Genomic DNA, 26,517 nt, shown 5'->3' on the forward strand with positions numbered 1-26,517 from the left:
GTGAAATCACTGAGCACGTTTACATGCGCACAATAATCAGATAACTGGGAATAATCAGGTAATGGTAATAATCTGATTTGACGCGTTTACATGTACTTCAATAATGTGATAATCAGAAAAACCTGGTTTACATGATTCAGTCCTTCAGTTGGATTTCTCCCCGAGTACATGACATAAAACTCAAACTTCCTGTTACTCATATCCTTGAAAAACCTAGTGTCACCGGCCAGCCCTGTCCCTTTAAGGCCATGGCCGGCGCATGTGTGTGACGTAGAGGTGCAGGAAGGAAAAACAGAGAGTTGAGGAAAACATACACAGTGGCAGACGTACGAAGAAGAGTTAACTCATGTTAATGTCCAAGTGTTTTGTCCACAACAGTGTCCAGACAGAGTTTGACCAGAAACGGTGTTGTATTCTGCTTTTGCCGACGTAAGGAATTAAATGTGCGGTTTTGCACGAAAGAAGCCACTTCATCCTCCTTCCTTCCCACACTTTGGCCCGGACTCTTAAGACGCCAGTTACCAGCAACGAGCCAAAACATTAAAAACCAGCTCCCAACTACGGTTCGGAGAGGAAGGGTTAAGAAGGTAACACTTGAATAGTACGCCAGTCATATATTTGCAAAATAAAGCACTCATCATGCTGACAGCTTATATTCTTACAGTACTGTTTGTTTTATCATTAACAAATACATGTGAGAGCATTTTAATGTGTAGTTTATCAATGTGGAGCCAATTTTACATACTTTGGATTAGGGATGGGCAAACGATCAAAATGTATTATTCGATCATCAAAAAAATTAACGATCAATTATCGATTAATTGATAAGCGAGTATTTCAAAAGAGAGAAAACCAAAGAGTGCAGTGCGGACTGTCGCCGCAAGAATGCGCACCTGCCCCAGTTTTGAGCTTCAACCCCCCAGGCCAAAGAGGAAGAATGGTGCGCATGCGCAGTTCGCCCCTGGGTGTTTACAACCATTGCCAGCCATAGTTACAGGCTTCAGTTTTCAGCAAAACCTCCGTCTTTCAATAGCGTAGTGTTTTCAGAGGCCTCACGGGAAGCCGCCGAGGCTTTGGAGAGCGATGAGAGCCTCCGTCTGTTTCTGATTTTTTGCCTGGCATAGGTCCGGCGGGGGGTCTCGTAGGTCCGTTGAACCGCCGTGCTCGCTGGGCGGAAGGGTCTCGTTGGCACGGCGACTCGCCGGGTGGGGGGTCTCGTTGTCATGGCGGCTCGCCAGGCAGAAGGGTCTCGTTGGCACGGCGACTCGCCGGGCGGGGGGTATCGTTGGCATGGCGGCTCGCCGGACCTATGCCAGGCATTGTAGGGGAAACACTGTGACTATCGATCAAAATTATTTGTGATCGATCAAAAGCCTTAACAGTCAATCATCGATAATCGAAAATTGATGCCCATCCCTACTTTGAATAGATTCGTAGTAAAAGTACTGCAAAGTGCAATATACAAGTGTATTGTATATAAACTTGTCACACAAAGTGCATAACATATAAGTAAGATAAAATAAAAGTGACAATTTAAACACTGAGAATATAAAAATAAATTATTTTATGTAAAATCTTTATCTGAAAGGAAACACAAGCTGTCAGATTAACGTAGTGGAGTAGAAAGTACAATATTTCCCTCTAAAATGTAGTGGAGTGGGAGTACAAAATAGCAAAACCCAAAAGAAACCAGATTAAAGGGTATACATGCACCGAATAATCTCACTATTGGGGAAAAAGGTAGATGTGTTTATCTGATTTCTCATAATCAGATAATGGCTTTTATCTGATAAAGCCTATCGGATTATGCTGTTTACATGACCACTTGAATAATCAGGTAACTCCAGAAATCAGATAATGATCGGTTTATTAGTGTGCATGTAAACGCGCTCACTGACACTCCCACATTAACTTTAAAACATATGTTTACAATTTAACATTATTTATACTTAACATACACAATGCAAATGATTTAAGCACTAGTACAGATTAATAAAAATACCTGATAAACTGAAGAAATACCAAACATGAGCCAAAGTTAGCAAAATATCCCCTTTACCCCCTCCCCTCTCTCTTCCCTGATCCTTCAACTCAGCCTAACAAGGTAATTGACAGCTGCTGGAGCACTGGTACTCCGTGAAAAATGTCGATCTAGTTTACACAAACTAGCAAGCTAGTGTGCAGGACTGTTTGTGTTGCTTTGCAACAGCTCAGTCCTAGTCCAGTTGCCAAACTATTTGTGTTGGCGGAGCTAAATGAATCACTAAATAAACAGGCAAATCATAAGCTGTTGCTACTTTTTACTGTCAATAAATGGTGCCTATTGAACTGTTGTATAAAAGCAATATCATACTCGAGGTCATGTTGATATACAGTAGCTACAACAGCACTTGTCCTTGTGTAATATTTCTTAAACAGCTTTTTTTTCAGATTACTGAAAAGCCTTTACAAGGACTTTTTTTTCTAAACTCTTAAGACAGCAACACACCTACATCACAGAGTCAGCCAAATAGTTAATTTTCTCTACATTCTCTACATACAAGGCCTTTGCATATCAAGTCTGTTTTTTTCATGTGCTAATTTTAATCCAACATCTGACAAAAATTGTGATGCACAGAAACCTTGAGTCTGATGCATTTTATGGTTCTATTGGTTTTGAGAATTTGCAATCAATGACAAAATAACAATGGATAATATCAAACCTGTTGCAAGAAGAAAACTTGGAGTCTGGTTTGACAGTAGTTTAAGTTTTGAGCAGCATGTCACAAAGCTTGTGCAATCATCTTTTCCTCATCTCAGAAATATTTCAAAAATACAGTCCATTTTAACTTTTTAATCAATCAATCAATCAATTTATTTTATTATTATTATTATTTGTTATTATTTATTTATAAAGCCCAATATCACAAATCACAATTTGCCTCACAGGGCTTTACAGCATACGACATCCCTCTGTCCTTTGGACCCTCACAGTGGATAAGGAAAAACTCCCCAAAAAAACCCTTTAACTGGGGAAAAAAAACGGTAGAAACCTCAGGAAGAGCAACTGAGGAGGGATCCCTCTTCCAGGACGGACAGACGTGCAATAGATGTCGTATAGAACACATCCTTTTTAAGACACAGATACAATTTTACACACCTTCATCTCATCACACCTGTATTTCTGCACAGCCTTTTTTCTTGCCTGAATCAAAAATCTATGAATTGACTCCACACTGTACAGATTCAGCTGCCAGGCTTTTAACTAGAACCAACATGATCACAACACTCCAGTTTTAGCCCCTCTACACTGGCTCCCAGTATGTTTTAAAATAGATTTTAAGATTTTACTGATCACTTTTAAGACTCTTCATGGTCTCTCTCCCAGCTATGTCTCTGACCTCTTAGTACTGTACACGCCAGGATGTACTTTGAGGTCCTCAGACAGCAAAGGTCGTTTGTCTGTTCCAAAGGCCTCCAAAGTGTTTGCTGTCAGGGTTCTGAGGCTCTGGAACAATCTGCGCAAGGAAATCACGTCAGCCGAGTCAGTGATCTCTTTTAAGTCCCTACTTAAAGCATGCTTTTATCAAAGAGCATTTCCTGATTTTAATTGTTGACATGTAAGGCACTTTGTAACTCTGTTTTGAAAAATGCTTTATAAATAAAGATTATTATTATTATCATTATAAAATGACACATTTGCACCCTTGCTTCTCTCCACTGGAGTTACCTTCCTGGCTGTCACCAGTCTCTGTCAGCAACATGCATTTGCAATGCGCTCTCATCCCAACTCATCAAATGTTGCATCAAATGATGCATAAACCCTTTTACAAAATACCCTTTCAATGGTGGTTTTCATTTTCATAAAATAATTATGAATATGAACAGTTTGAATTCAGCTGGAACTGATGAAATCTCCAGTAAAATCCTGAAAGGCATTACCAACGTAATTACTGCACCTCTTACCGACTGCATCAATTTGTCTCTACTTTCCGGAGTAGTGCCGCAAACGGCGAAAATTGCAAGAGTTACACCAGTTTTTAAATCTGGTGATAAGAACGACCTGAGCAACTACAGTCCAATTTCCATCCTGCCTACTCTCTCCAAGGTTCTGGAAAGAGTAGTCTACAATAGACTTAACAGCTATCTGGATAAGCTAAATGTCATAGTCCCATCCCAGTATGGATTCAGGAAGAAAAATACTACATATATGGCAGTACTGGATCTAACTGATAAAATCAATGATGCAATTGATAAAGGCGACTATGGTATTGGCATCTTTTTGGACTTATCTAAAGCATTTGATACCATCAAGAGTGACATCCTAATCAACAAATTGCAACACTATGGTATTAGAGGCCTAGCACTAGACTGGTTTCATAGTTATCTGTCTGGAAGACACCAATATGTTAATGTAAATAACCATAAATCATCAAACCAATCCATCAATCATGGGGTTCCCCAGGGTTACATTTTAGGGCCGCTTCTCTTCATCTTGTATATAAATGACTTTGTTAGTTCCTCATCTGTACTACATAAAGTATTATTTGCCGATGATATAAATCTGTTTTTTTTCCCACAAAAACCCAAATATGCTTGAACAAATCATAAATAGTGAGTTAATTAAAATAGACACCTGGTTTAGGTGCAACAAACTTTCCCTTAACACCAGTAAAACTACATTGTGTTCCGTTCCAAAAACAAAACAAAACCTGACATTAAGCAAATCTGTCCAAAAATAAATGGACAGAATATTGTAAGAGTCGGCTCTACAAAATTCCTGGGGATCCTCATCAATGAATCTCTTAATTTTAAAGGTCACATTGAAGATCTCACAAAAAACTGTCTAAATATGCTGCTTTGTTTTTAAGTTGAGACATTTTCTACCACTTCCTGCACTTCCCACCCTATATAAAACCTTGTTTGAGCCTCATTTACAATACTGCAACATCATATGGTGTAACACATTTCCAACTTACTTACAAAAGCTAGAGATACTCCAAAAAAAAGTCATATGTGCCTTATCATGGTCTGAGTTTAATGCTCCCACAAGAATACTTTTCCACCGCCACAATCTTCTGAGGCTTGCGGAGTACAATTACCTCCAGAATGCTTGTGTAATGTACCAAATTGTCCACAAACTAAACCATAAACTATGTGACCTCATTCCAATCTTCCATCCTATGCACACCTATACCACCAGGAACAAAAACAAAATCACTGGAAAATAATGAAGGTTAAAATGTACCAACTTTAGTATTGTGTGCAGAGGACCACAGATTTGGAATGAGCTTGATGAGAAGTTAAAATGTCACAATCCATCTCCATCTTCAAGGAAAAACTAAAAATGCAACTCCTATCAATGTATATTTAATTCACTGATTATATTAAGAATCTTACATATGAATGTCACTTGTACATTATCTATTTCTCTCGACTAACGTTGTATAAATTTGTTATTGTACAATGATTGTACTGACTGATCTAATGTAACCAGAACACTGAGACTGTCTATTGTGTGTCTATTTTATGTCTGTTTGTATGTTGTTGTATCCTAAGGATATCTGGCCAGTATCCTGTCTGTTATTTGTGGGCCCCCGGGCCCCCTATTATAAGCTTTAAATAGCTTCCTTGGGGTGACTCTTTCACACATCAAATTACTGTAATGTCTGTATGCAGCATGTACTGTATTTCATATTATGATGTGTGTGTGAAATAATAAAAATGAATAATAAAAACCTTGTTTTTACATTAATTATCTTTATACAGGAAGAAAACAGCAGACTCCTGGGTGAAAGTCATTTGTTGGGCCCATCCACCTCCCACACCTCCCTGGACAGAAGATTCAGAGTTGTTGTGTATATGTTTTGGGCACAACAAAGGCCTTAACTCCATCCAAACACTGTAAGCCCAACCTAATATCAAATTATTCTTTTCAATCACTAGCACATTTTCTATCCAAGAGGAAGATACAGTCAATCATAGCACAACCACTTTCAAAGTACTAACAGTTGATGGCATTAAAAAGCTGCATTACTTTTTCCACCTGCATACAATAGACATTCTATTTTTTGTGTGTTTGTTTGTTCCTTTTACTGAAAAGCTCTCTAGATATTTGGTTGAGTGTTGAATGTAAGCATTTTTGGTAACATAAAAGTAAATGAGTCATTATGTTCTTATAGAATGTACAGTGGAGACAAACAGGATGTGACAGACTAGTTGCAGCAAAAGCTTTATTAGCAACATGAAATTACTGCCAGTGCCAGGCCTTTGGTTCTGAATGTGTAAATGAAATACACAAATACAGTAAAAAAGACACGGAAGGGAAAACACAAAAATGTACAGTGCTGTTCTAATCTATATGTTTTCTGCGTTCCTCTGTATCCATACTGGACAAAATCGATCAAAAAACGGTTTACCATTACTGTATACTTTAAGTCCATGCAATTAAAAGAACTTCAAAACATGGGTGTGTCTCTGATTGACATTTGAATCAGCAGGAGTTGGTGGATTTACTGCAACACAACTTAAATCAGCTGTTTCTCAATGTTTCAAAGATCTGGTCAATCAAAAAAGCTTTTCAGCTCTTTCAGGTTAGCTTTCAAGCTGCTGTTGTTGCAAACATAGAGGCTTTATACTATATTTAAGATTTTGAACATTAGGTTTTCATTTCTGGCTTGCTGTGTGCGAGCATTTGTAAATGAAACAGTTACTTTCTTACTGTCTTTGTTATTTATATGCAATAACAATGGGTGTGGTAGGCCTGGTGTGGGTGACAGAGTGACTGCTACCAGGGCATTCTGACACCCTGCCAGTTCAGGAGCATCCCAGTGTCTTTGTTGCTGAGTGATGACATCACACTGAGCATGGCAAGTGCGCTTTCCTTGGTGGTCATAGGAGCCTGGGGAGACAACACAAACAAACAAACAAACACAAATGACCAAGGTCCATCGTAAACAGCTGCATTATGCACTGTTACTTCCGAAAAATGTCATATGTATATACATATATATACAGTGGTGGAAAAAAGTTTTCGGACACCTCATGCATTTGTGAAATATTGCATTGATAATCACTCTTAGGTCTTCAAGTGCAATTTCTTTTAGTACAGTCACAGCCAAAATACTAAATAAATCCTAAAAAAGCCATTAAAAACTTAAAATTGATTGGTTCCATAAAATACATAAGAAATTTTGAGTATTGGGTCATTTTGGTACCAGTGATGAAGGTCGTTCTTTTTATTAAAAGACACAATTTTTGTTGCCAAGCTTCGTGTCTACATAAAGCCAGCACATTTGAAAGTTCTTCAGACACAAAAATGGCTAAAACAAGGAACCTAACGCAGGAAACACGCCTGAAGATAAAGATTCTCAGCCAGGAAGGGTATAGCTGCCGCCAGATAGCCAGGAAGTGCAGATGCAGTCCTTCAGCAGTTGGATACACTCTGCAGAAATACAGACGAACCAACAGCTTGGAAGACAAACCAAGATCTGGGCGTCCAAGAGTTTCTTCAGCAAGAAATGACCGCATCCTGATCCGCATGTGCAGGCAAAACCGCCCAATGACATCACAGGAGTTTCAGCAGCAGTGGTCAAACCAAACTGGTGTCCAGTGTTCCACCCGCACTGTACGTGGCCGACTTTTAGATCATGGCTTAAGGTCCTACAAGGCTATCAAGAAGCCCCTGATCAATAAGAGACAGAGGTTAGCCCGGCGTCGTTGGGCCCAGGCACACAAGAACTGGACAGCCAGGAATTGGAAGAAGATTTTGTGGTCAGATGAGTCCAGTTTCCAGCTTTATCTTCCTCCTACTAATGTGAGGGTATGCAGAAGGCCAGGCGAAGCATTATCTCCAGCATGTACAGTACCTACTGTCAAGCATGGTGGAGGCAGTATCATGGTTTGGGGATGCATGAATGCTGCTGGTGTTGGTCATCTCACTGTCTGTGATGGCGCATTGAACTCTACCAAGTATTGTACCATTCTCGATGGAAACTGGATGTTTCAACAAGATAATGCCCCTTACCACACATCCAAGGCCAGTAGAACTTGGCTGCAGGAGCACAGTATCCAGGTCTTAAAGTGGCCAGCTCAATCCCGGACATGAGCCTCATTGAAAATCTGTGGTAGATTATCAAAAGGTCTGTTTCAAAGCATAAACCAAAGAATTTAGAAGAATTAAAAGCAGTAATTCAAGAAGAATGGGACAAGATTACCCCTCAACAGTGTGAAAGGCTCGTGGGGAACATGCCAGCCAGGATTAGAGCTCTACTACGTGCCAATGGCAGGACTACTAAATATTAATTTGATGATGTGATGGTTTATTTATTTTTTGTTCAGTTTTGAACACATTCTCTGTTATTTGTTGACTTTGATACCGACAATGTTGAGAACTGACATATTGAAACTGTCAAGAATTTAGTTTTGTTAGTTTTTCTTGTAAACAATAAACAAAAATATAATTTGTATTTGTTTGTATCTGTCTAATGCAGCCACACCTTTTGAAACACAAAAAAGATTTTTCCACAAATATTTCATGATAATATTTGAGACTGTGTAAAATTTTAAGGGCATCCGAAAACTTTTTTCCACCACTGTATATATACAGTACAGGCCAAAAGTTTGGACACACCTTCTCATTCAATGCGTTTTCTTTATTTTCATGACTATTTACATTGTAGATTCTCACTGAAGGCATCAAAACTATGAATGAACACATGTGGAGTTATGTACTTAACAAAAAAAGGTGAAATAACTGAAAACATGTTTTATATTCTAGTTTCTTCAAAATAGCCACCCTTTGCTTTGATTACTGCTTTGCACACTCTTGGCATTCTCTCCATGAGCTTCAAGAGGTAGTCACCTGAAATGGTTTTCCAACAGTCTTGAAGGAGTTCCCAGAGGTGTTTAGCACTTGTTGGCCCCTTTGCCTTCACTCTGCGGTCCAGTTCACCCCAAACCATCTCGACTGGGTTCAGGTCCGGTGACTGTGGAGGCCAGGTCATCTGCCGCAGCACTCCATCACTCTCCTTCTTGGTCAAATAGCCCTTACACAGCCTGGAGGTGTGTTTGGGGTCATTGTCCTGTTGAAAAATAAATGACCGTCCAACTAAACGCAAACCGGATGGGATGGCATGTCGCTGCAGGATGCTGTGGTAGCCATGCTGGTTCAGTGTGCCTTCAATTTTGAATAAATCCCCAACAGTGTCACCAGCAAAACACCCCCACACCATCACACCTCCTCCTCCATGCTTCACAGTGGGAACCAGGCATGTGGAATCCATCCGTTCACCTTTTCTGCGTCTCACAAAGACACGGCGGTTGGAACCAAAGATCTCAAATTTGGACTCATCAGACCAAAGCACAGATTTCCACTGGTCTAATGTCCATTCCTTGTGCTTCTTGGCCCAAACAAATCTCTTCTGCTTGTTGCCTCTCCTTAGTAGTGGTTTCCTAGCAGCTATTTGACCATGAAGGCCTGATTGGCGCAGTCTCCTCTTAACAGTTGTTCTAGAGATGGGTCTGCTGCTAGAACTCTGTGTGGCATTCATCTGGTCTCTGATCTGAGCTGCTGTTAACTTGCGATTTCTGAGGCTGGTGACTCGGATGAACTTATCCTCAGAAGCAGAGGTGACTCTTGGTCTTCCTTTCCTGGGTCGGTCCTCATGTGTGCCAGTTTCATTGTAGCGCTTGATGGTTTTTGCGACTCCACTTGGGGACACATTTAAAGTTTTTGCAATTTTCCGGACTGACTGACCTTCATTTCTTAAAGTAATGATGGCCACTCGTTTTTCTTTAGTTAGCTGATTGGTTCTTGCCATAATATGAATTTTAACAGTTGTCCAATAGGGCTGTCGGCTGTGTATTAACCTGACTTCTGCACAACACAACTGATGGTCCCAACCCCATTGATAAAGCAAGAAATTCCACTAATTAACCCTGATAAGGCACACCTGTGAAGTGGAAACCATTTCAGGTGACTACCTCTTGAAGCTCATGGAGAGAATGCCAAGAGTGTGCAAAGCAGTAATCAGAGCAAAGGGTGGCTATTTTGAAGAAACTAGAATATAAAACATGTTTTCAGTTATTTCACCGTTTTTTGTTAAGTACATAACTCCACATGTGTTCATTCATAGTTTTGATGCCTTCAGTGAGAATCTACAATGTAAATAGTCATGAAAATAAAGAAAACGCATTGAATGAGAAGGTGTGTCCAAACTTTTGGCCTGTACTGTATATATATATATATATATATATATATATATGTATGTATATATATATATATATATATATATATATACATACATATATATATATATATATGTATATGCCTCCTACAGCAATGACATCAGAATGTCATAAGGACTAGATAAATGTGGTCGGAAGAGAGGGAAGATGATCAGAACCGAGGGGGTTGAACTACCAGAAGGCAGCATTGCAAATGTTCAGGACACCTACGAATACCTTGGGGTCCAGCAGGCACATGGGAACCGTGAGCTGGCCGCAAAAAAGTCAGCTACAGCCAAATACCTATGAAGAGTAAGGCAGATCTTGAAAAGTCAGCGAATCAGTCAGTGAATGGAAAGAACAAGGTCCGAGCCATCAACACGTATGCCCTACCAGTCATGCATGCACCCTGAGACTGTACACTAAGCGTAGCAAGGGGGCCCGAGGACTGGTGAGCATCAGAGCCACTGTCCAAGACAAAACAACCAAGATGCAGGAATACATCAGGATGATGGCCCTATAAATGAGTTGCTAAGTGTATACCCCAGGCAGCAGAAACCCAAGAATGCAGAAGAGGAGGATGAACCATCATGGAAGGACAAGCCCCTGCACGGCATGTACCACCGACAGATTGAAGAAGTGGCAGACATCAAGAAAGTCTACCAGTAGCTAGAAAAGGATGGATTGAAAGACAGCACAGAATCACTAATCATGGCAGCACAGGAACAGGCTCTTAGTACAAGATCAATCGGAATGGGGGGGTCTACCACACCAGACAGATCTCCAGGTGCAGGCTGTACAAAGATGCTCCTGAGACAGTTCAGCACATTATAGCAAGGTGTAAGATGCAGGCAGGAAGAGCTTACATGGAACGCCATAACCAAGTGGCTGGCATAGTGTACAGGAACATCTGCACTGAGTATGGGCTGGAAGTCCCAAGGTCAGAATGGAAGACACCTCCTAAGGTGGTTGAGAATAACTGAGCTAAGATCCCGTGGGACTTCCAGATCCAGACTGACAAACTAGTGATGGATAATCAACCGGACATTGTGTTGATGGACAAACATCAGAAGGAAGCAGTGGTGATAGATGTAACAGCTAAGATACTGTGTAGAACCCTCAAACTCCCATGTATATATCTATATATCTATATATCTATATCTATATATGTTTTTTACACATAATTTCATTTTTAAAAAGAAAAAAAATGTAAAAACTTATCAAACAATATTTTGCCGGCCCCCCTGCAGTAACTGTGAGGACCCCTAGGAGTCCCGGACTCCCTGTTAAAGACCCAGGCGCTCCATGAAAAGTCAGAAAAGCACCAACGACGTCAGGGTGTATTCTCTGGGAACCATGAATGTCTGTGCAAAATGTCATGGCAATAAGTAGTCACTGTGATATCTCAGTTTGAACCGAAGTGGTGAGTGAACTTTAAATACTGCTTAGTAGTTTGTATCAGATGTTTTGATTGTATGCCTCTCCAAACTAGTAACTAGTAACTGCACGCACTAGATAAATATGGTGGAGTATAATTAGAAAGAAACAACAAGTGGAAACACTCAGGTACCTCAAAATAATATTTCAGTACAGTATTTAAATATGTTAATGTACTTTGTTACCTTCCTCGCAGACTGATAGAGTGAGCTGCTCTGTAAAGAGTTGGGCTAGTCCAACCAGACAGCAGGTTCACGTTACTGAATCTGTTATGCTAATGTGCTTTCAGTTGTTACAAACCTGCTGAAACTACCTTCATGTATTTAAAGGGTCTGCAGTATCTAACCTCTCCATCACCTCACCTCCTCTCCTCCCATCTCAGTTCGGACCCAGCCAGGGTGGATTGCTGTCACTAGTATGTTGTAACTTTTGAAGTCCTCAGCTTGACAGCGAGTCAGCATGTTCAGCGCTGCCTGGAGACCAACAACAGAAAGGACAGAGGCATTGTTGTACAGCAATTTAAAAATTACATTCAGTGTATTATTCTTTAGTGTAACCTACACATGGATACAGGTTTCTGATGCCATTCACATGAATATGAATTGCAGCAGATGCTATTCTGTGTTAATGACTGCACATCAGATTCAACTGCTTTGATACTGTATTATTACAAATTTGTATTCAGTGATACCCCACAATCATGACAGTTGGCAGACTAAAACCATGGAAGTCTGGGTTCCTAGGTATTCAGCTCTCTTAAAAAAAGATCATGCTTGGGATTAAAATAAGTACGTCTGTTATGTAACGTAACATGATGTAAATACTTCATGTGAGGGACGTCAGGGTACAACGATTGAACGTAAATTATGTAACATTACTTTAAAACAACCTTGACTTTTGATTTCACACGGGACTCAAACTGTGGTCTCCTGGGTGAAAGTCTGTGTCCCTCCCACCCTACATGATCTTTCTCCCTTTTTAAACTGTGCCAGTCACTTTCAGTGTTAACCATTGTTGCAGATGGGTTTACACTGGAGTTAGCTGAAAGCCTGTTGCACCTCATCAAACATGCTAAACAGTGCCTTTGGTGTCACTATCACATGCATGACAAAGCGTCAGTATTTGACAACCTGGGAATGAGAACGGGTTGATTATAGCTACTACAGAGGACACCAGGGTCATAACCTCCATGTTGTTTTATTAGTTAATGTAAACTCCCTGGGTCTCATTCATGAAACGTAAGCAGAATGGATTTGTGTGTGAACTGTTCGCAGAACAAATTTACGTGTATTTTTCATCAATATAGCTCCAATGTTTTTGTAGGTACTAACAAAATACACCTGCTTCTGACTGCTTGTAGTATTTGTGTAAATAAGATATTGCACATAAATATTGCTTGTCATTATTAGAAATTACAATTTTAATTTGTATTGTGCTCTTTTATGCTCATAATACGCAGATGCCCTTGAAAAAAGTGAGTTAAAACTGACCCCACACGCCCAGCTACCCCATCAGTTAAAGGTAAAATTGCTCCAAAAATATCTTTAAAAAAAAAAAATGACAAAAGATTAGAAATATAACACATTTAGCTAAATAAGTTGGTATGTAGCAGATTTAAGCTTCAGATTTCTTAAAAACATGAAGGTTATTTGAATTGACTTTATACAAAATTGGAGAATGCTGTTCTCCAAATAAATAAATAAACCAGCGCGCTCCTCCTCTGCCCTCTTTACACACCGTAGCCCCAAACTGCATGTTACTTTTGTTTAATTATCACAGACAGGGCGTGGGAGACGTAAACATTATTTCAAATTAAGTTATGCTTTAAAAAGACTGGTGGACGAAAGCAATTCAGTATCTATCTCCTCTCACACCAGGCAGCTGGTGAACCCAAATCTGACAGAGAGTTGGAGGGAGACGGAGTGGTTTTACACCAGACTATCTCTCTTGTAGTTAAACTAAATTATTAAACTAAATGTATTGCCTACATTAGATTGCCTGTAGTGGGATGTTTTTATAGTGGTTTAATTTCACAGCAGAGACAAAGAATGCAAAGGCTTAGGGCAAACACTATTGTTACGTGGCAGATGAGGGAGACGTCATGCTGCTTTGCAGGGCGCTTGATTTGTGTGCAGCTTTTGGGCAAACAGCACACTTTTAATTAAGGATTGATGCCATGGGTCAAATTGTCACACCACTACTAACAGAAGAAAATAAAATGTATTTCTCAACTCCAGCGTCGGAAAAGCGTTTTCTTTCTCTCTCTCTCTGTCTTTCTTTGCTCCATGTTCGCAGGTCGACGGGATGCGCCTATCCATAGTAATCATCACCTCTAGCGGGAGCGTGCTGTCAATTTATGATTGATTGGCATTCATGAACATACACACCTGTCTACGATCAAATCCGAGTTCTCCACAGCGTTCATGTATCCGGTGTAGGTTTTTAGTACCAAGGTTTTAATGTGCAAATCTTCTCAAAGATTTACTACCATTTCATGAGTGAGACCCCCTGTCATTAACAAAATTACACATGATGTCTTATTTAAGGATGACTTTGGTATTCATTTCAAGGTTTTAGGCAAAAATACATGAATAAATAAAAAATTAAGTCAATCAAATCAAGCAGAATTGTGTCATGCGCAGCATTCACAAAATCTAGAGTCCATGTCTTTCATAAAGCAAGTGTAAATGTGTGAGAGCAATGCATTCGTCACAAGTTAAATGAGGTTTGCGGATTCCCTTTTTTATCTGTGTAGAATGTGTCCTGTTAGTGTAGAAAAGTCCATGCTATTATTTTAGTATGTACTGTAATAATTCTTTTTTTTTTAAAAAAAGATGGTGTGTAAGTCAGTGGTACCTTGCTGGCCCTATAAGGGTACCTCTGGTCTATAGCAAAGATTTCTGGACATTTCTCTATGGATGACATGCTCGTGGAGATGTTGATGATGGCTGACCTCTTGCAGGACATTTTATCACCTGAGACAGAGAAAGACAGAAAGACTTACATCATGACATTGGATGTCATGACGATTTGGACACATAACACGTTCAAAAAATCAGCACATTGTCTGTCTGTAGTTTAAAACTCATCAATCACTCCTGGCCCATATTCTGAATTTTTATCTGAATTCTTAGAGTTTTTATCAAGTGATTTTAGGTGATTTTAACATTCATGTTGACGCTGATAATGACTGCCTCACTACTGCGTTTATTACATTATTAGACTCCACCGGCTTCAGTCAGAGTGTACATAAACCCACTCACTGTTTTAACCACACCCTCAATCTTGTTCTGACATATGGAATTGAAATTGAAAACTTAATAGTCTTTCCACAGAATCCCTGTCTATCAGATCATTATTTAATAACTTTTGATTTCTTATTACTCGATTACACGCCTCTCAGAAAATGCTACTATACTCAATGTCTATCTGATAGTGCTGTACCAAAGTTAAGGAACTGATTCCATCAGCATTAAATTTAATACCATGTCCCACTGTAAGGGGGTGATCACACCGAGATGAAACGCTAGAAACGCGACGCCAGTAAAACCATTGTTTTCCTATGATATGGCACGTCTGACCGGTGTTCAAGCGGGCGTTTTTCCGGCGTCTTTTTAGACGCACATTTTTGTAGATGCTTCTTTTTAGACGCGGGTAGACGCTGAAAAGTTAAAATATTTTCAACTTTTTGAGCATCAGACGCCAGTAGCTAGCGCGCATTGAATAAGCGCTTCCAGCGTTTCAAGTGTCTTTGAAGCGTCCGTGTCTCTAGCGTCTCATTTCTGTGTGATCACCCCCTAACAGAGTACTGACTTTAAACTCTCCCAAATTGATTATCTTGTTGATAATGCTGAAGGCTCACTGCAAACAGCACTTGATTCTGTAGGACCTCTTAAAAAGAAGTTAATGGAACAAAGAAAGTTAGCTCCGTGGTACAACTCCCACACCCGAAAATTAAAACAAATATTATAAAAATTTGAAAGGAATTGGCGATTAACCAAACTGGAAGAATCTCGTTTAGTCTGGGAAGACAGTCTTAAAACGCATTAATAGAGGAAAATAAGGTTTCTTTTCAGCACTGTAGCCAGGCTGGCAAAGCATCACAGCTCTATTGAGCCTTGTATTCCTTTAGCCCTCAGCAGTAATGATTTTATGAGCTTTTTTAATGACAAATTTCTAACTATTAAAGGCAAAATTCATGACCTCTTGCACTCACACAATACCAATCTGCTTTCAAACACGAGGACTTTGAACACAATTGTGAGACCTGATGTGTATTTGGATCACTTCTCTCTGATTAACCTTAAACAACTGACATCAATGATTTCCTCATCTAAATCTGTCCTTAGGCCCCCATCCCAACTAGGCTTCTTAAAGAAGTTTTGCCTTTAGTTAACACCTCTATATTAGACACAATCAATATGTTTTTATTAACAGGCTATGTACCACAGTCTTTTAAGGTAGCTGTAATTAAACCTCTACTAAAAAAGCCTACCCTGGATCCAGAAGTGTTAGCCAACTATAGACCAATATCTAATCTTCCCTTTCTTTCAAAGATCCTTGAGAAAGTAGTCGCAAACCAGCTGTGTGACTTTTTCCATGACAATAATTTATTTGAGGAATTTCATTCATGATTTAGAGTGCATCATAGCACTGAGACAACACTAGTGAAAATTACAAATGATTGCTGATGACAAACGACTCGTCTCTGTCCTTGTTTTATTAGATCTTAGTGCAGCATTTGACACAATAGAGTGTGCCAGTAAACCCGGAACTCCGTTAGCACTTTTAGCACTTCCGGTTCTCTCGTCTAAAAGTCAATACGTTTTTTGAATGGGATTTTGGTAAAATTTCTCAAATAAGGTCTGTGGTTAACAAGTTTCAGGTTTTGTTCTACGACATAAAACACATCAGTAAATACCCTACTTGTGAATTTTGAAGCTTTTACGTGTCGTAAAAAAGGCAGTTGCTAACAAGTTGCTCAATACGACTACAAACCCTGTCGGGGACATTAAACGTCATCACCCCCGAACAGGCGAGAGTGCTGGCAGTCCGTCATTACAGCTTCTTATTTAGCTTAAACAGTCCGATTTCCCCATTATACAATGTTTTTAAAATAAAGCCGCCGAAATCAGTTGAAAGCTTAGTGGCGGTGATGTCAAGAGTCATGCGACCGTGGAGTAGTCATGTACGTTAGCTTTTTACTTCTGGCGATCGCATTTAAGCTTCAAATGCGGTATGAAAGGTGTTCATATGTGAAGATTGTCTCGCTGAACAAACCTGTAAGTATCATAAACTTGTGTTAGCCACAGAGCTTATTTTCTGACATAATCCAAAATGCAATGCAAAAATAACATTCACTTTCTCTTCCGGGAACCAGCCCAATGCTAAACTTCCGGGTTTTGACGTCAGCCCTGGCACATTCTATTGACCATCAAATTCTGCTACAGCGACTGGAACATTTAATTGGCCTAAAAGGTTCCGCACTAAGCTGGTTTAAATCCTATTTAAATGATCGATTTCAGTTTGTTCATGTTCATGATGAATCATCCTTACATATGAAAGTTTGTTTTGGAGTTCCACAAGGTTCTGTACTCGGACCAGTTCTGTTCACTTTATGTATGCTTCCCTTTGGTAACATCATTAGAAATCACTCTGTAAATTTCCATTGTTATGCAGATGATACACAATTATATCTATAGATCAAGCCATAAGAAACTGATCAATTAATTAAACTTCAAACATGCCTTAAAGACATAAAAACCTGATTCCTTGTGTTAAATTCAGACTACATATATATATACTGTATATAGTAATATTTTATTGATATTTTTATGAGTTTTTTCATTTGCATAACATTGCATAAATGAGGCCTTTCCTGTCTGAAAATGATACAAAAAAAAATTGGTTCATGCATTTGTTACCCCTAGGCTGGATTACTGCATTTCCTTATTATGAGGTTGTTCTAATAAGTCTTTAAAAACTCTGCAGCTGATCCAGAATGCGATGGCACAAGTACTGACAGAAATTAAGAAACAAGATCACATTTCTCCTGTTTTAGCTTCTCTACCTCGGCTCCCTGTAAAATACAGAATTGAATTTAAAATCCTTCTCCTCACTTACAAAGCTCTAAATGGTCAGGCTCCGTCATATCTTGAAGAGCTCATAGTGCCATAATATCCTACCAGAACACTGGGATCTGAGGATGCAGGGTTACTTGTGGTTCCTAAAGTCTCCAAAAGTAGATCAGGAGCCAGAGCCTTCAGCTATCAGGCTCCTCTCCTGTGGAATCATCTTCCTGTATCGGTCTGGGAGGCAGACACCGTCTCCACATTTAAGACTAGACTTAAGACTTTCCTTTTTGATAAAGCTTATAGTTAGGGCTGGCTCAGGCTTGCCTTGGACCAGCCCCTAGTTAGGCTGACATAGGCCTAGCCTGCCAGGGGACCTCCTGTGATAAACTGAGCCCCTTCTCTTTTTCTCTCCTTCTCTCTCTCACATCAGTCTCTGAAAAGTTGGTTCTTCATTTGCTAATATTCATGTCCTATTACTGCATATCGCTAACTTGGCTTTACTGCATGTCAATAACTCGGCTTTTTCTCTGGAGCCTTTGTGCTCATATCGCAGCTACACCTGGATCATGGTTGTGCTGCTGCTGTGATCCTGCCTGATGTGTGCTACTACTACTGTTATTATTAGTCATACTTCTACTATTATTATTATTCACATATGATTATTATTGTCACATACATATACTATCTTATATTAATATATACTTACAACATATGCTACCACAATTACTGTTATTATTATTTTTATAATATTATTACTAAAATAAAAGGGGGTTAAAGGGTTTTATTTGGGGAGTTTTCCTTATCCGCTGTGAGGGTGTCATATGCTGTAAAGCCCTCTGAGGCGAATTGTGATTTGTGATATTGGGCTTTATAAATAAAATGGAATTGAACTGAACTGAATTGAATTAAGTTTCCTTGAGATGCATATTTTTAAGGGCATCTGTTTGATACTTTGCTGTACACTGAGTTAGAATAGCAATTGAGTTTTTGGGCTCTAGTTTCCCGGCGCGGCGCAGGGTGGCGAACCCCGCACAGAGCTAGTTTCGAGCAGCGCAACCCGAGGCGCGCTCAGTTTGGTAGTTTGGCAGATCGAGGTGCGCTGAGATGGGTGTGGCGGCGCAGCAGGGGGAGGTGTCGACAGATCCAGCTTGGCACAGTGACAGTTTCGTGCCAAAAGGCTTCGCCGAAGGTGCGCTAAAAACTCGCCAGCTGAAACCAGGTCTACTGTCAGCGCAGGGGGAGCGCAGTCGGTGTAAGCCGAAGTTTGGCTGACCGGCGGATAGTGCGCACACGTCACCAAAACCTCACAGGCAGGTTTCCAGAATATCAGGCACATTAACGATGCAATAATTACCCCCCAAAAAAACACTATTCAATGCAACTACCTGCAATCAGCACATAAATGTATCTCTATATCGACTGTCCCGTCACATCTGATGTCAGATCAAAGGGGATTGGCACCGTTTGGCACGTTTGGCACGCGTAATGGAAACCCAACCTGATTTGAAACTAATGAGTTCACATCCCTCTCAGCCAACCACAAACAGCCACAGCATCAGATAGGGAGTATATATTCAGCATCTGTCATCTTAGAAAAGTCAAAAGAAAAGAAACAGAGTGAGACTGCGAGAGAGAAAGAGAGAGCGCGCGTGCACGAGAGAAACGCAACATTGATTTACAATTGTGGTGACCTCCTCCCAGGCTACCTTTGCATCATCAGCCCGTGGAGGTCTGCTCGCAGTTCCGTATATTCGGACACTGCGAGCTTGGACCTCCCAGACCAAAACATCAGTTTCCTCCTGGAAGAAGTTTGGCCGTCTGACGCTCCTGCTCTCTTCTGCCATGGCGAGTTGAGTGAACTCTCGTTACGCCTTCGTGCAGCACATTTAAGGGCGAGGAGAGGGGCTCATTTGATTGGTGTGATGTGTGTAAAACCCACTCCACGCCTTCTCTCCTCCCTCTTCCCGACTTGCGCAGATAGGAGGGACGGAGGTGGGAAAGAGGAGTAGTTGCACCAGGTGCACGGTGTGCTAAACTTGCAAAATCCGCCTGGCCACACCCAGTTGGCGAAGCGCAGGTGCAAAGTTGTTTGGATGAGCACTTGTGGAGAAATCTGCAAGCAGCAACACCACAGGCCGAGCAATCAGTCCATTTTGAAAAGGCTTGTTTTGAATGGACACTGCACTTGAATAATAACATCTCTAATGTAATACTGGTAATTTGAAACGTGATATAAATAATTGCTCATGTTTGTACATTCATGTGTGTTTGTGTATAAGGTACAGTGATTCAGACTGTTTCCACTTCATTACCCTGGTCCTTTTCAGGTGAGTCCATCTCTGCTGCTCTCTTGAGGAGTGGAAGGAACATCTGAAGAGAGAGAGGGGATGTGCTGTGTATTTCTGCACAATAACTAACACAAATACTTGTATCACAGTAATTACATCTGAGTTTACATACCATATGTATCAACTTATTCATGATGCACACATGTACTTATTTCATATTTTGGTGCTCATTCTTTTTACAGACTAGATGTTCTGCTGTAGCCAGTTGTATATGCTTAGCTCACCATCATCTGTTCCTCTTTGTTTTTCTTGAACTGTTTTATATACTGTTACTATGTGATCAGTGACGGCTCAGCAGTGATGCAGACACAAGAGGATTTCCAACACCAGATGTGTGAGCAGGTGCTTTCTTTATGTGACAGTCAGTCCTGTGGTCAGATGTTGCAAGGAATGCATCAGTTTCTGCTTTTCATCATCTCAACATGGTGATATCAGTTTCTACCTATGTACCTGCTGCATCTCTGTGTTTATATACTATAAACACAGAAAATAAAGACAAACCAACCTTTGCAATGAGAAATGGTCCAACCACATTGGTTTCGTACACCTCCATCATGTCCTTTTTCCCGGTGGCAGATAACGGTCCCGGTATGGCTGGTTTGGTTATAGCAGCATTATTGATGAGAAGGTTCAACCCAGCAGCCCCGATCTGCTTACTCACAACCTGGACAGCAGCTGAGATACTGTCCTCATCTGACATGTCTGCAGAAAGACATACACATACTCAAATGTGAAGGCACACATCACTCAACTACATGCAGAGGAACAAATAGATCTACATATCAATGGTATCAAAGTCTAAGATGATAAAAGGCTAGGATTGTGTTCTTGGAGGTGTGTGTTGATCATTAATATAACCATGAAAATGTTCACTTGCAGATTTAATCAGTCAGATGACCATAACTGACCATACCTGACATAAAATAACATTTTAAAGAAACAGTGTGTAGGATTTAGTAGCATCTAGCGGTGAGGATTGCAACCAGCTGAAACTCCTCCCATGTAACAAGTGTGACCTCCCGGCAAGAATTCCATCAGTGGTCATTTTCAGGAGATGTTTACCGAGAGCAGAATTATCTGCAGAGGTCTCTTCCTCTCCAAAACAAAAGTACTATTCGGACGGGATTAGTTTTACATAGGGCTGTGGACTAATGTCAGTTTACCACAGGATGTCTGTAATATAAATGTCTGATTCGCACGGGACAAGAAATTCTACCAGAGATGGGAGTAGTAACTCGGTTTGCGCCCTGGCGTCACCTCCCTGTCGGCATGTGCGTGCTACATTGCTTCCTGTAAGCATCAGCTGAAGGATAATAATAATTAATGATTAGCCCAATATGAAATATTGCCCATGATCAGGATTGTGTGTACACAACGATTAGCAATATGGGTTTATATTAGGCCTACCTAACACAACCAGAAGTCTCGGGGCTCTGAAAAGTGCTTTCTTCTCGACCTTTTTGATTGGTTTTCCACGTAGGGCTATGCAGTCATTAGAAGAATGTCCACTATCACGACTGCTGACAACGCAGAATGGTTCTTCAAGCACCTCCATCATCGGAAAAAAAACCACAAAAAAATAGTTGTAAACGCAGAAAAATGGTTGTAAACAGGACACGACAAAAGATTTACATACATTTTTACAGAGGATCGCATTCACACGGGATTAATATTACCCAAGGTATTTTCTCCGGACCGTTTTACAGAAGGTAAAAGTCGCCGTAATTTTTACTGACATTATCCATAAATCTTACAGACATGGCGTGTTCGAACAGGACTAAAATCCCTGGTAATAATTACTTTACCCCACGTCTCCACGTTTAACTAATCCCATCCAAATAGGGCTAAAGAGACCATGGGATTAACACACTGACTAAAGCAAAATCACGTTACAAATCAGTGTTTCTCCGATGCTGTTTGGCTTGTTGGAGACGGGCCACTAGCCGAGCACCTGCTACTGGTTTCTTCACCCCAACCACAGACTGGATACCTGCTTTAATTTATCTAGATTTGGTTACACTATCTTGCTGAACTGGCAATTAAAGAACACAGTGGGTTTTTTTTGTAGTTTTTTAATATTGTTTGCCCAAGAAACATAAACTGACAAAGTGCAAATGGAGTCTTGTTCATTTGATGTGATGTGGGTGAATTCCATAAAGCTAACATTGGAAAGATAAGCATAAATGCAGCAAAGCAGCACTGAAGACAGATTGCAATCTGATTGTTTGGACCACCTTGATTTTTTTATTTTTTACATATATATGTATACTTTATATTTCCCGAGGGGAAATTCAATTTTTTCACTCTTGTTGTCAATTACACACACATGCACAAACAGGTCCTATACATGCACTAAGTGGAGAGATGTCAGGGTCGTTGGGGGAGGGGTTCGGTGCCTTGCTCAAGGGCACCTCAGCAGTGTCCAGGAGGTGAACTGACACCTCTCCAGCTACCAGTCCACACTCCATATTTGGTCCAGACGGGGACTTGAACAGATGACCCTATGGTTCCCAACCCAGGTCCCTATGGACTGAGCCAGCTGGGATAGGCTCCAGCCCCCCCGCGACCCTCAAGAGGATGAAGCGGTTAGAAGATGAATGAATGAATGAATAATACAGTAGGTGTACACATACTGACATACACACATACTACAGAAAAGTAATATGTATGATACCTATAATTTCAGACCACTTTGGAGCTGTCGGAATAGATATTTTCTATAGGAAAAATATGTCCTCCCAACACAGACTTTCTCTCTCTTTATACTACCTGTTGCGTGACGCTGTTTAGAGAATTTGTGTGTCCACCACAGCACAGGATCCTAATTTGCTTTGAACTGACACTGTTTTCATGTGACCAGCAGTGCTGTGCTAGCTACTGAAAAATAGTAACTAGTTACCATTACTAGTTACTTCATTAAAAAGTAACTCAGTTAGTAACTCAGTTACTTAAACCAAAAAGTAATGCGTTACTGAGAAAAGTAACTTTTTAGTTACTCCCCCCCCTAAAAAAACACTCGACTTAGGACTCTCGTCTTCACTCGCCATCACGCCATGACCTTGACGCACGTGAACGAGTGTCATCTATACTCTAGGCCTGTTTCCACCACAGGAACTTCGGGGTAATTTTACGGGGCCAGGGCCATTGGTGTCTCCGCCGCAGGAACACTCCTGAAGGACAGAGTTCCGGAACTTTTACAGGGGCTAAACAAGTCCCTGCCTCGGAGTAGGTACTCAGAACGGCCTGAAAAACTCCTGGGTGGGGCTTGGGGTTTACTTGGTGCTGATTGGATATACTCAAGGTGAGATGTGAGGTCAACAGAAAGTAACAAAATAGCCGGCATTTTTAAAACTCAGCAGATGTCTTCTCCTGTCGTTCATAGCTTCCACCGCCATGTAAACGAAGAGACACACCAGAAACCCAGCAACCACCTCAGCTCCTTCCATGTTGATAATCGTCTTTCTTATGTCTGCTTCGTACTTCTGCTCTTCTTCTTTGTTGTTGCTGTTCTTTGTTTGTTTCTTTGTTGCGTCGCCCCGGTCAAAATGGTCGCGCAACGATTACGTCACATCCAGAGCCTGGTAACTTTACAGGAACCTTCCTCCTACTCCATCCTCTCAGTGGAGACACGGTGGTTGAGAGGGCCGTGTGAGAGGACGTTCCTGTAAAGTTCCTGCCCCCCAAATAGCACCAGGAACTTATTCAGTGGAAACGGGCCTTCTGAGTATGTCCTGGCTGTAGATGACTGAGGGCGCTAGGTGCTTTTCTTTTTTGCAGTGTAGTTCTTCTAAGTCACAAAGAAGACAACGTTGCTAAGAAGGATCATGTTTTGGGAAACTCAGCCCTGCAGCCCAAAACATTTCCTAACTGTATTGGCTCGTAGCTACATCGCCTAAACGACAGCGGATGGAGTTTAACCAAGGGTCTGTTAGACTACAACTTGACAAAACTATTGAATGGTATAGGAAACATGCAACCGTCTTCTACAGTGGAGTCACTCACTGTCAGGCAGCTAAACATTTTTCAACTACGGTACTTATACAAATATGTGCAACTTCTGACACTGAATTTTGTGGTGAGGATGCAGGAAAGGTTTTCTTCTGATGACTCTTCCATAAAGGTCATATTTGTGCAGGTGTCCCTGCACAGTAGAACAGTGCACCACCACTCCAGAGTCTGATAAATCTTCCTGCAGGTCTTTTGCAGTCAAACAGGAGTTTTGATTTGCCTTTCTACCAATCCTACGAGCAGTTCTCCTGGAAAGTTGTCTTGGTCTTCCAGACCTCAACTTGACCTCCACAGTTCCTGTTAACTGCCATTTCTTAATTACATTGTGAACTGAGGAAACAGCTACCTGAAAACTCTTTGCTATCTTCTTATAGTCTTCTCCAACATTGTGGGCATCAGTTATTTTAGTTTTCAGTGCTAGGCAGCTGTTTAGAGGAGCCCATGGCTGCTGATTGTTGGGACAAGGTTTCAGGAGTCAAAGTATTTATAAAGCTTGGAAAATGTGCATCATCTGGCCTTTCCTAATGATGATTGTGAACAAGCCAGAGCCCTAACAAGCTAATTAAGGTCTGAGACCCTGGTATAGGCTGTCTGAGAGCTCAAATGTCTTGGGGCGCCCAAACGTTTGCATGGTGCTCTTTTCCTTTGATTGTTTCTCTTTAAATAAATAAATTTTGACCAGGTGTGCCAAAGATTTTGCATGCCGCTATACCTTTAGTACTGCATGTTACACCCAGCACAGTGTCATTGAAATTTCATTTATTCTCTGTCATTTTCATTTAACTGTCTGAGTTTTATCTCTTTTCTGGTTAATTCTAGTGGGGCTACACTGAGGAAGCCCCCCAGTGCCCCCTCAATGTGTTTGGACCATGATACTTTCCAGTGGATCAGTCTGCAGCCTTAATGGGTACTTTATTGAAGTCATGTCATGTGACTATGTGATGTGATTTTGGTTTTTGTCTCTGTTTGATGTAAGTGACACTGCTTTACTGAGCTTACCTACCATACTGTAAGCAATTTTCACCGACCTCAGCTGTGTGGTTATTAATGAATGATTGATGACACTATAGAGCAATAAAACAGCCTAATAAATAAATAGCCTTGGACAAAGGCTAAAATATGATAAAATATGAGATAGTGATACATATTTGTGGGCCTATCATATGAGAAACAACTGATAAGTGCTGAGCTTAGCACAACAAACGGAATGGTGTGTGAGTCAGTTACTATGAGGACCCCAAATGAATACACTGGAGCTGTGGGTTCCCGGTGTGCCGGTCAGCTACAACAACACTGGAGAAAGAATCGTGCAGAAGGTGTCAGCGTTGCGCCACAGTTGGGGATTGTGAATGGAATAACATCCAGCACGCTAACGCACCTTTGACCGCGTCATCCAGATGTGCTGATCACCAGAATGAGGAAAAAAACAGGCCAGAGCCCAGCTCCTTATCCCTGCTGCATCTAAGCAACCTTTAGGGTGGCTGTAGCTCAGTGGTAGAGCGGGTTGTCCACCAATCGGGAAATCAGCAGTTTGATCCACAGCTCTTCCAGTCCCCATGTCGAGGTATCCTTGGGCAAGATACTAAACCTCACAGTGCACTGGCTTGCTGTTTCACTAGTGTGTGAGAGTATGTGAATGTTTACTAAATAGCAGGTTGCACCATGTATGGTAACCTCAACTACCAGTGTGTGAATGTGTGTATGAATGGGTGAATGTGACATGTAGTGTAAATGCTCTTTGAGTGGTCGAAAGATTAGAAAGGCGCACATGCATTCCATTTCCCATTTAGACGCAAAAGCAGAACAGGATGTTGTAGACAGGTATATGAATGTAAACACACTGAACATACTGATGCATCATACAGCATCAGCAAGATGTGATGATCACCAGCATCCTTCTACGATATGGCCTTTAATGACATGGCAAAACAAAACAACTTTGGGGGATATTTTTTTCTTGTGGCACATTGACGAAAGTGGTGTGGTGTGGATGAATAACAAAATGAAAACAATAAACACTTTAGGATGGTAATGCGTTATGTGACATTGTGATAATATTACGGGAACACCTGTCAGTAACATGTATATTTCTTAGTTACTGCTAAAAAGTAATATATACCTGTAATGCATTACCCCTGACACTGTGTGTAACTGTCTCACCTCAGCCCTGGGTCCCTCAGGTGTTCTGCAGCAGGCATAGATGTGAGCCTGCTCCCCCGTCATCTCTGCCAGCTGTCTGACCAGCACCAAACCAATTCCTCTGTTCGTCCCAGTCACTAAAATGTTGCCTTCCAGTTTCACTGACATGTTTGCAGCTCAGCTGTCACACCCTCGCAGCTGTTTGACTGCTATCTCACGACAGTGTTGTTGTAATGCTGGTTATGTGTGCATCATGCACTTAATATACTGTAGGTGTGTACTGCACAAGGAGGGTGGAGTAAGCC

At 40.9% G+C, this 26,517-nt stretch overlaps 1 protein-coding gene and 1 long non-coding RNA gene across 2 annotated transcripts; one reads left to right on the plus strand and one right to left on the minus strand.

Moving 5' to 3' along the window:
• Window positions 1-293: 293 nt before the first annotated feature.
• LOC144463551 (uncharacterized) lies at window positions 294-6,445 on the plus strand. Its single transcript, XR_013491654.1, has 2 exons — window positions 294-587; window positions 5,749-6,445. It is a non-coding gene; the product is annotated as an uncharacterized LOC144463551 (long non-coding RNA).
• Window positions 6,199-26,517, minus strand: LOC117262091 (C-signal-like). Its single transcript, XM_033634770.2, has 7 exons — window positions 26,234-26,517; window positions 21,473-21,614; window positions 20,571-20,767; window positions 20,030-20,087; window positions 14,500-14,618; window positions 12,006-12,116; window positions 6,199-6,880 (listed from the first exon to the last, which is right to left on the minus strand). Exons 1-7 carry the CDS (start codon window positions 26,378-26,380, stop codon window positions 6,767-6,769), a joined length of 888 nt encoding a protein of 295 aa, XP_033490661.2. The 5' UTR covers window positions 26,381-26,517; the 3' UTR covers window positions 6,199-6,766.

The sequence above is a fragment of the Epinephelus lanceolatus genome, chromosome 5 (genome assembly GCF_041903045.1).
Source record: "Epinephelus lanceolatus isolate andai-2023 chromosome 5, ASM4190304v1, whole genome shotgun sequence".
In the NCBI taxonomy this organism is placed as follows: Eukaryota; Metazoa; Chordata; class Actinopteri; order Perciformes; family Serranidae; genus Epinephelus; species Epinephelus lanceolatus.

What these genes read in the sequence shown, in the direction of transcription:
- LOC117262091 (XM_033634770.2), bottom strand. Translation starts at nt 26,380, where the DNA reads ATGTCAGTGAAACTGGAAGGCAACATTTTAGTGACTGGGACGAACAGA. An exon ending in CTGAGGGACCCAGGGCTGAG is followed by an intron (nt 21,615 to 26,233) that starts GTGAGACAGTTA and finishes CCGATGATGGAG; the next exon opens with GTGCTTGAAGAACCATTCTG. An exon ending in GACCATTTCTCATTGCAAAG is followed by an intron (nt 20,088 to 20,570) that starts GTTGGTTTGTCT and finishes CTCTCTCTTCAG; the next exon opens with ATGTTCCTTCCACTCCTCAA.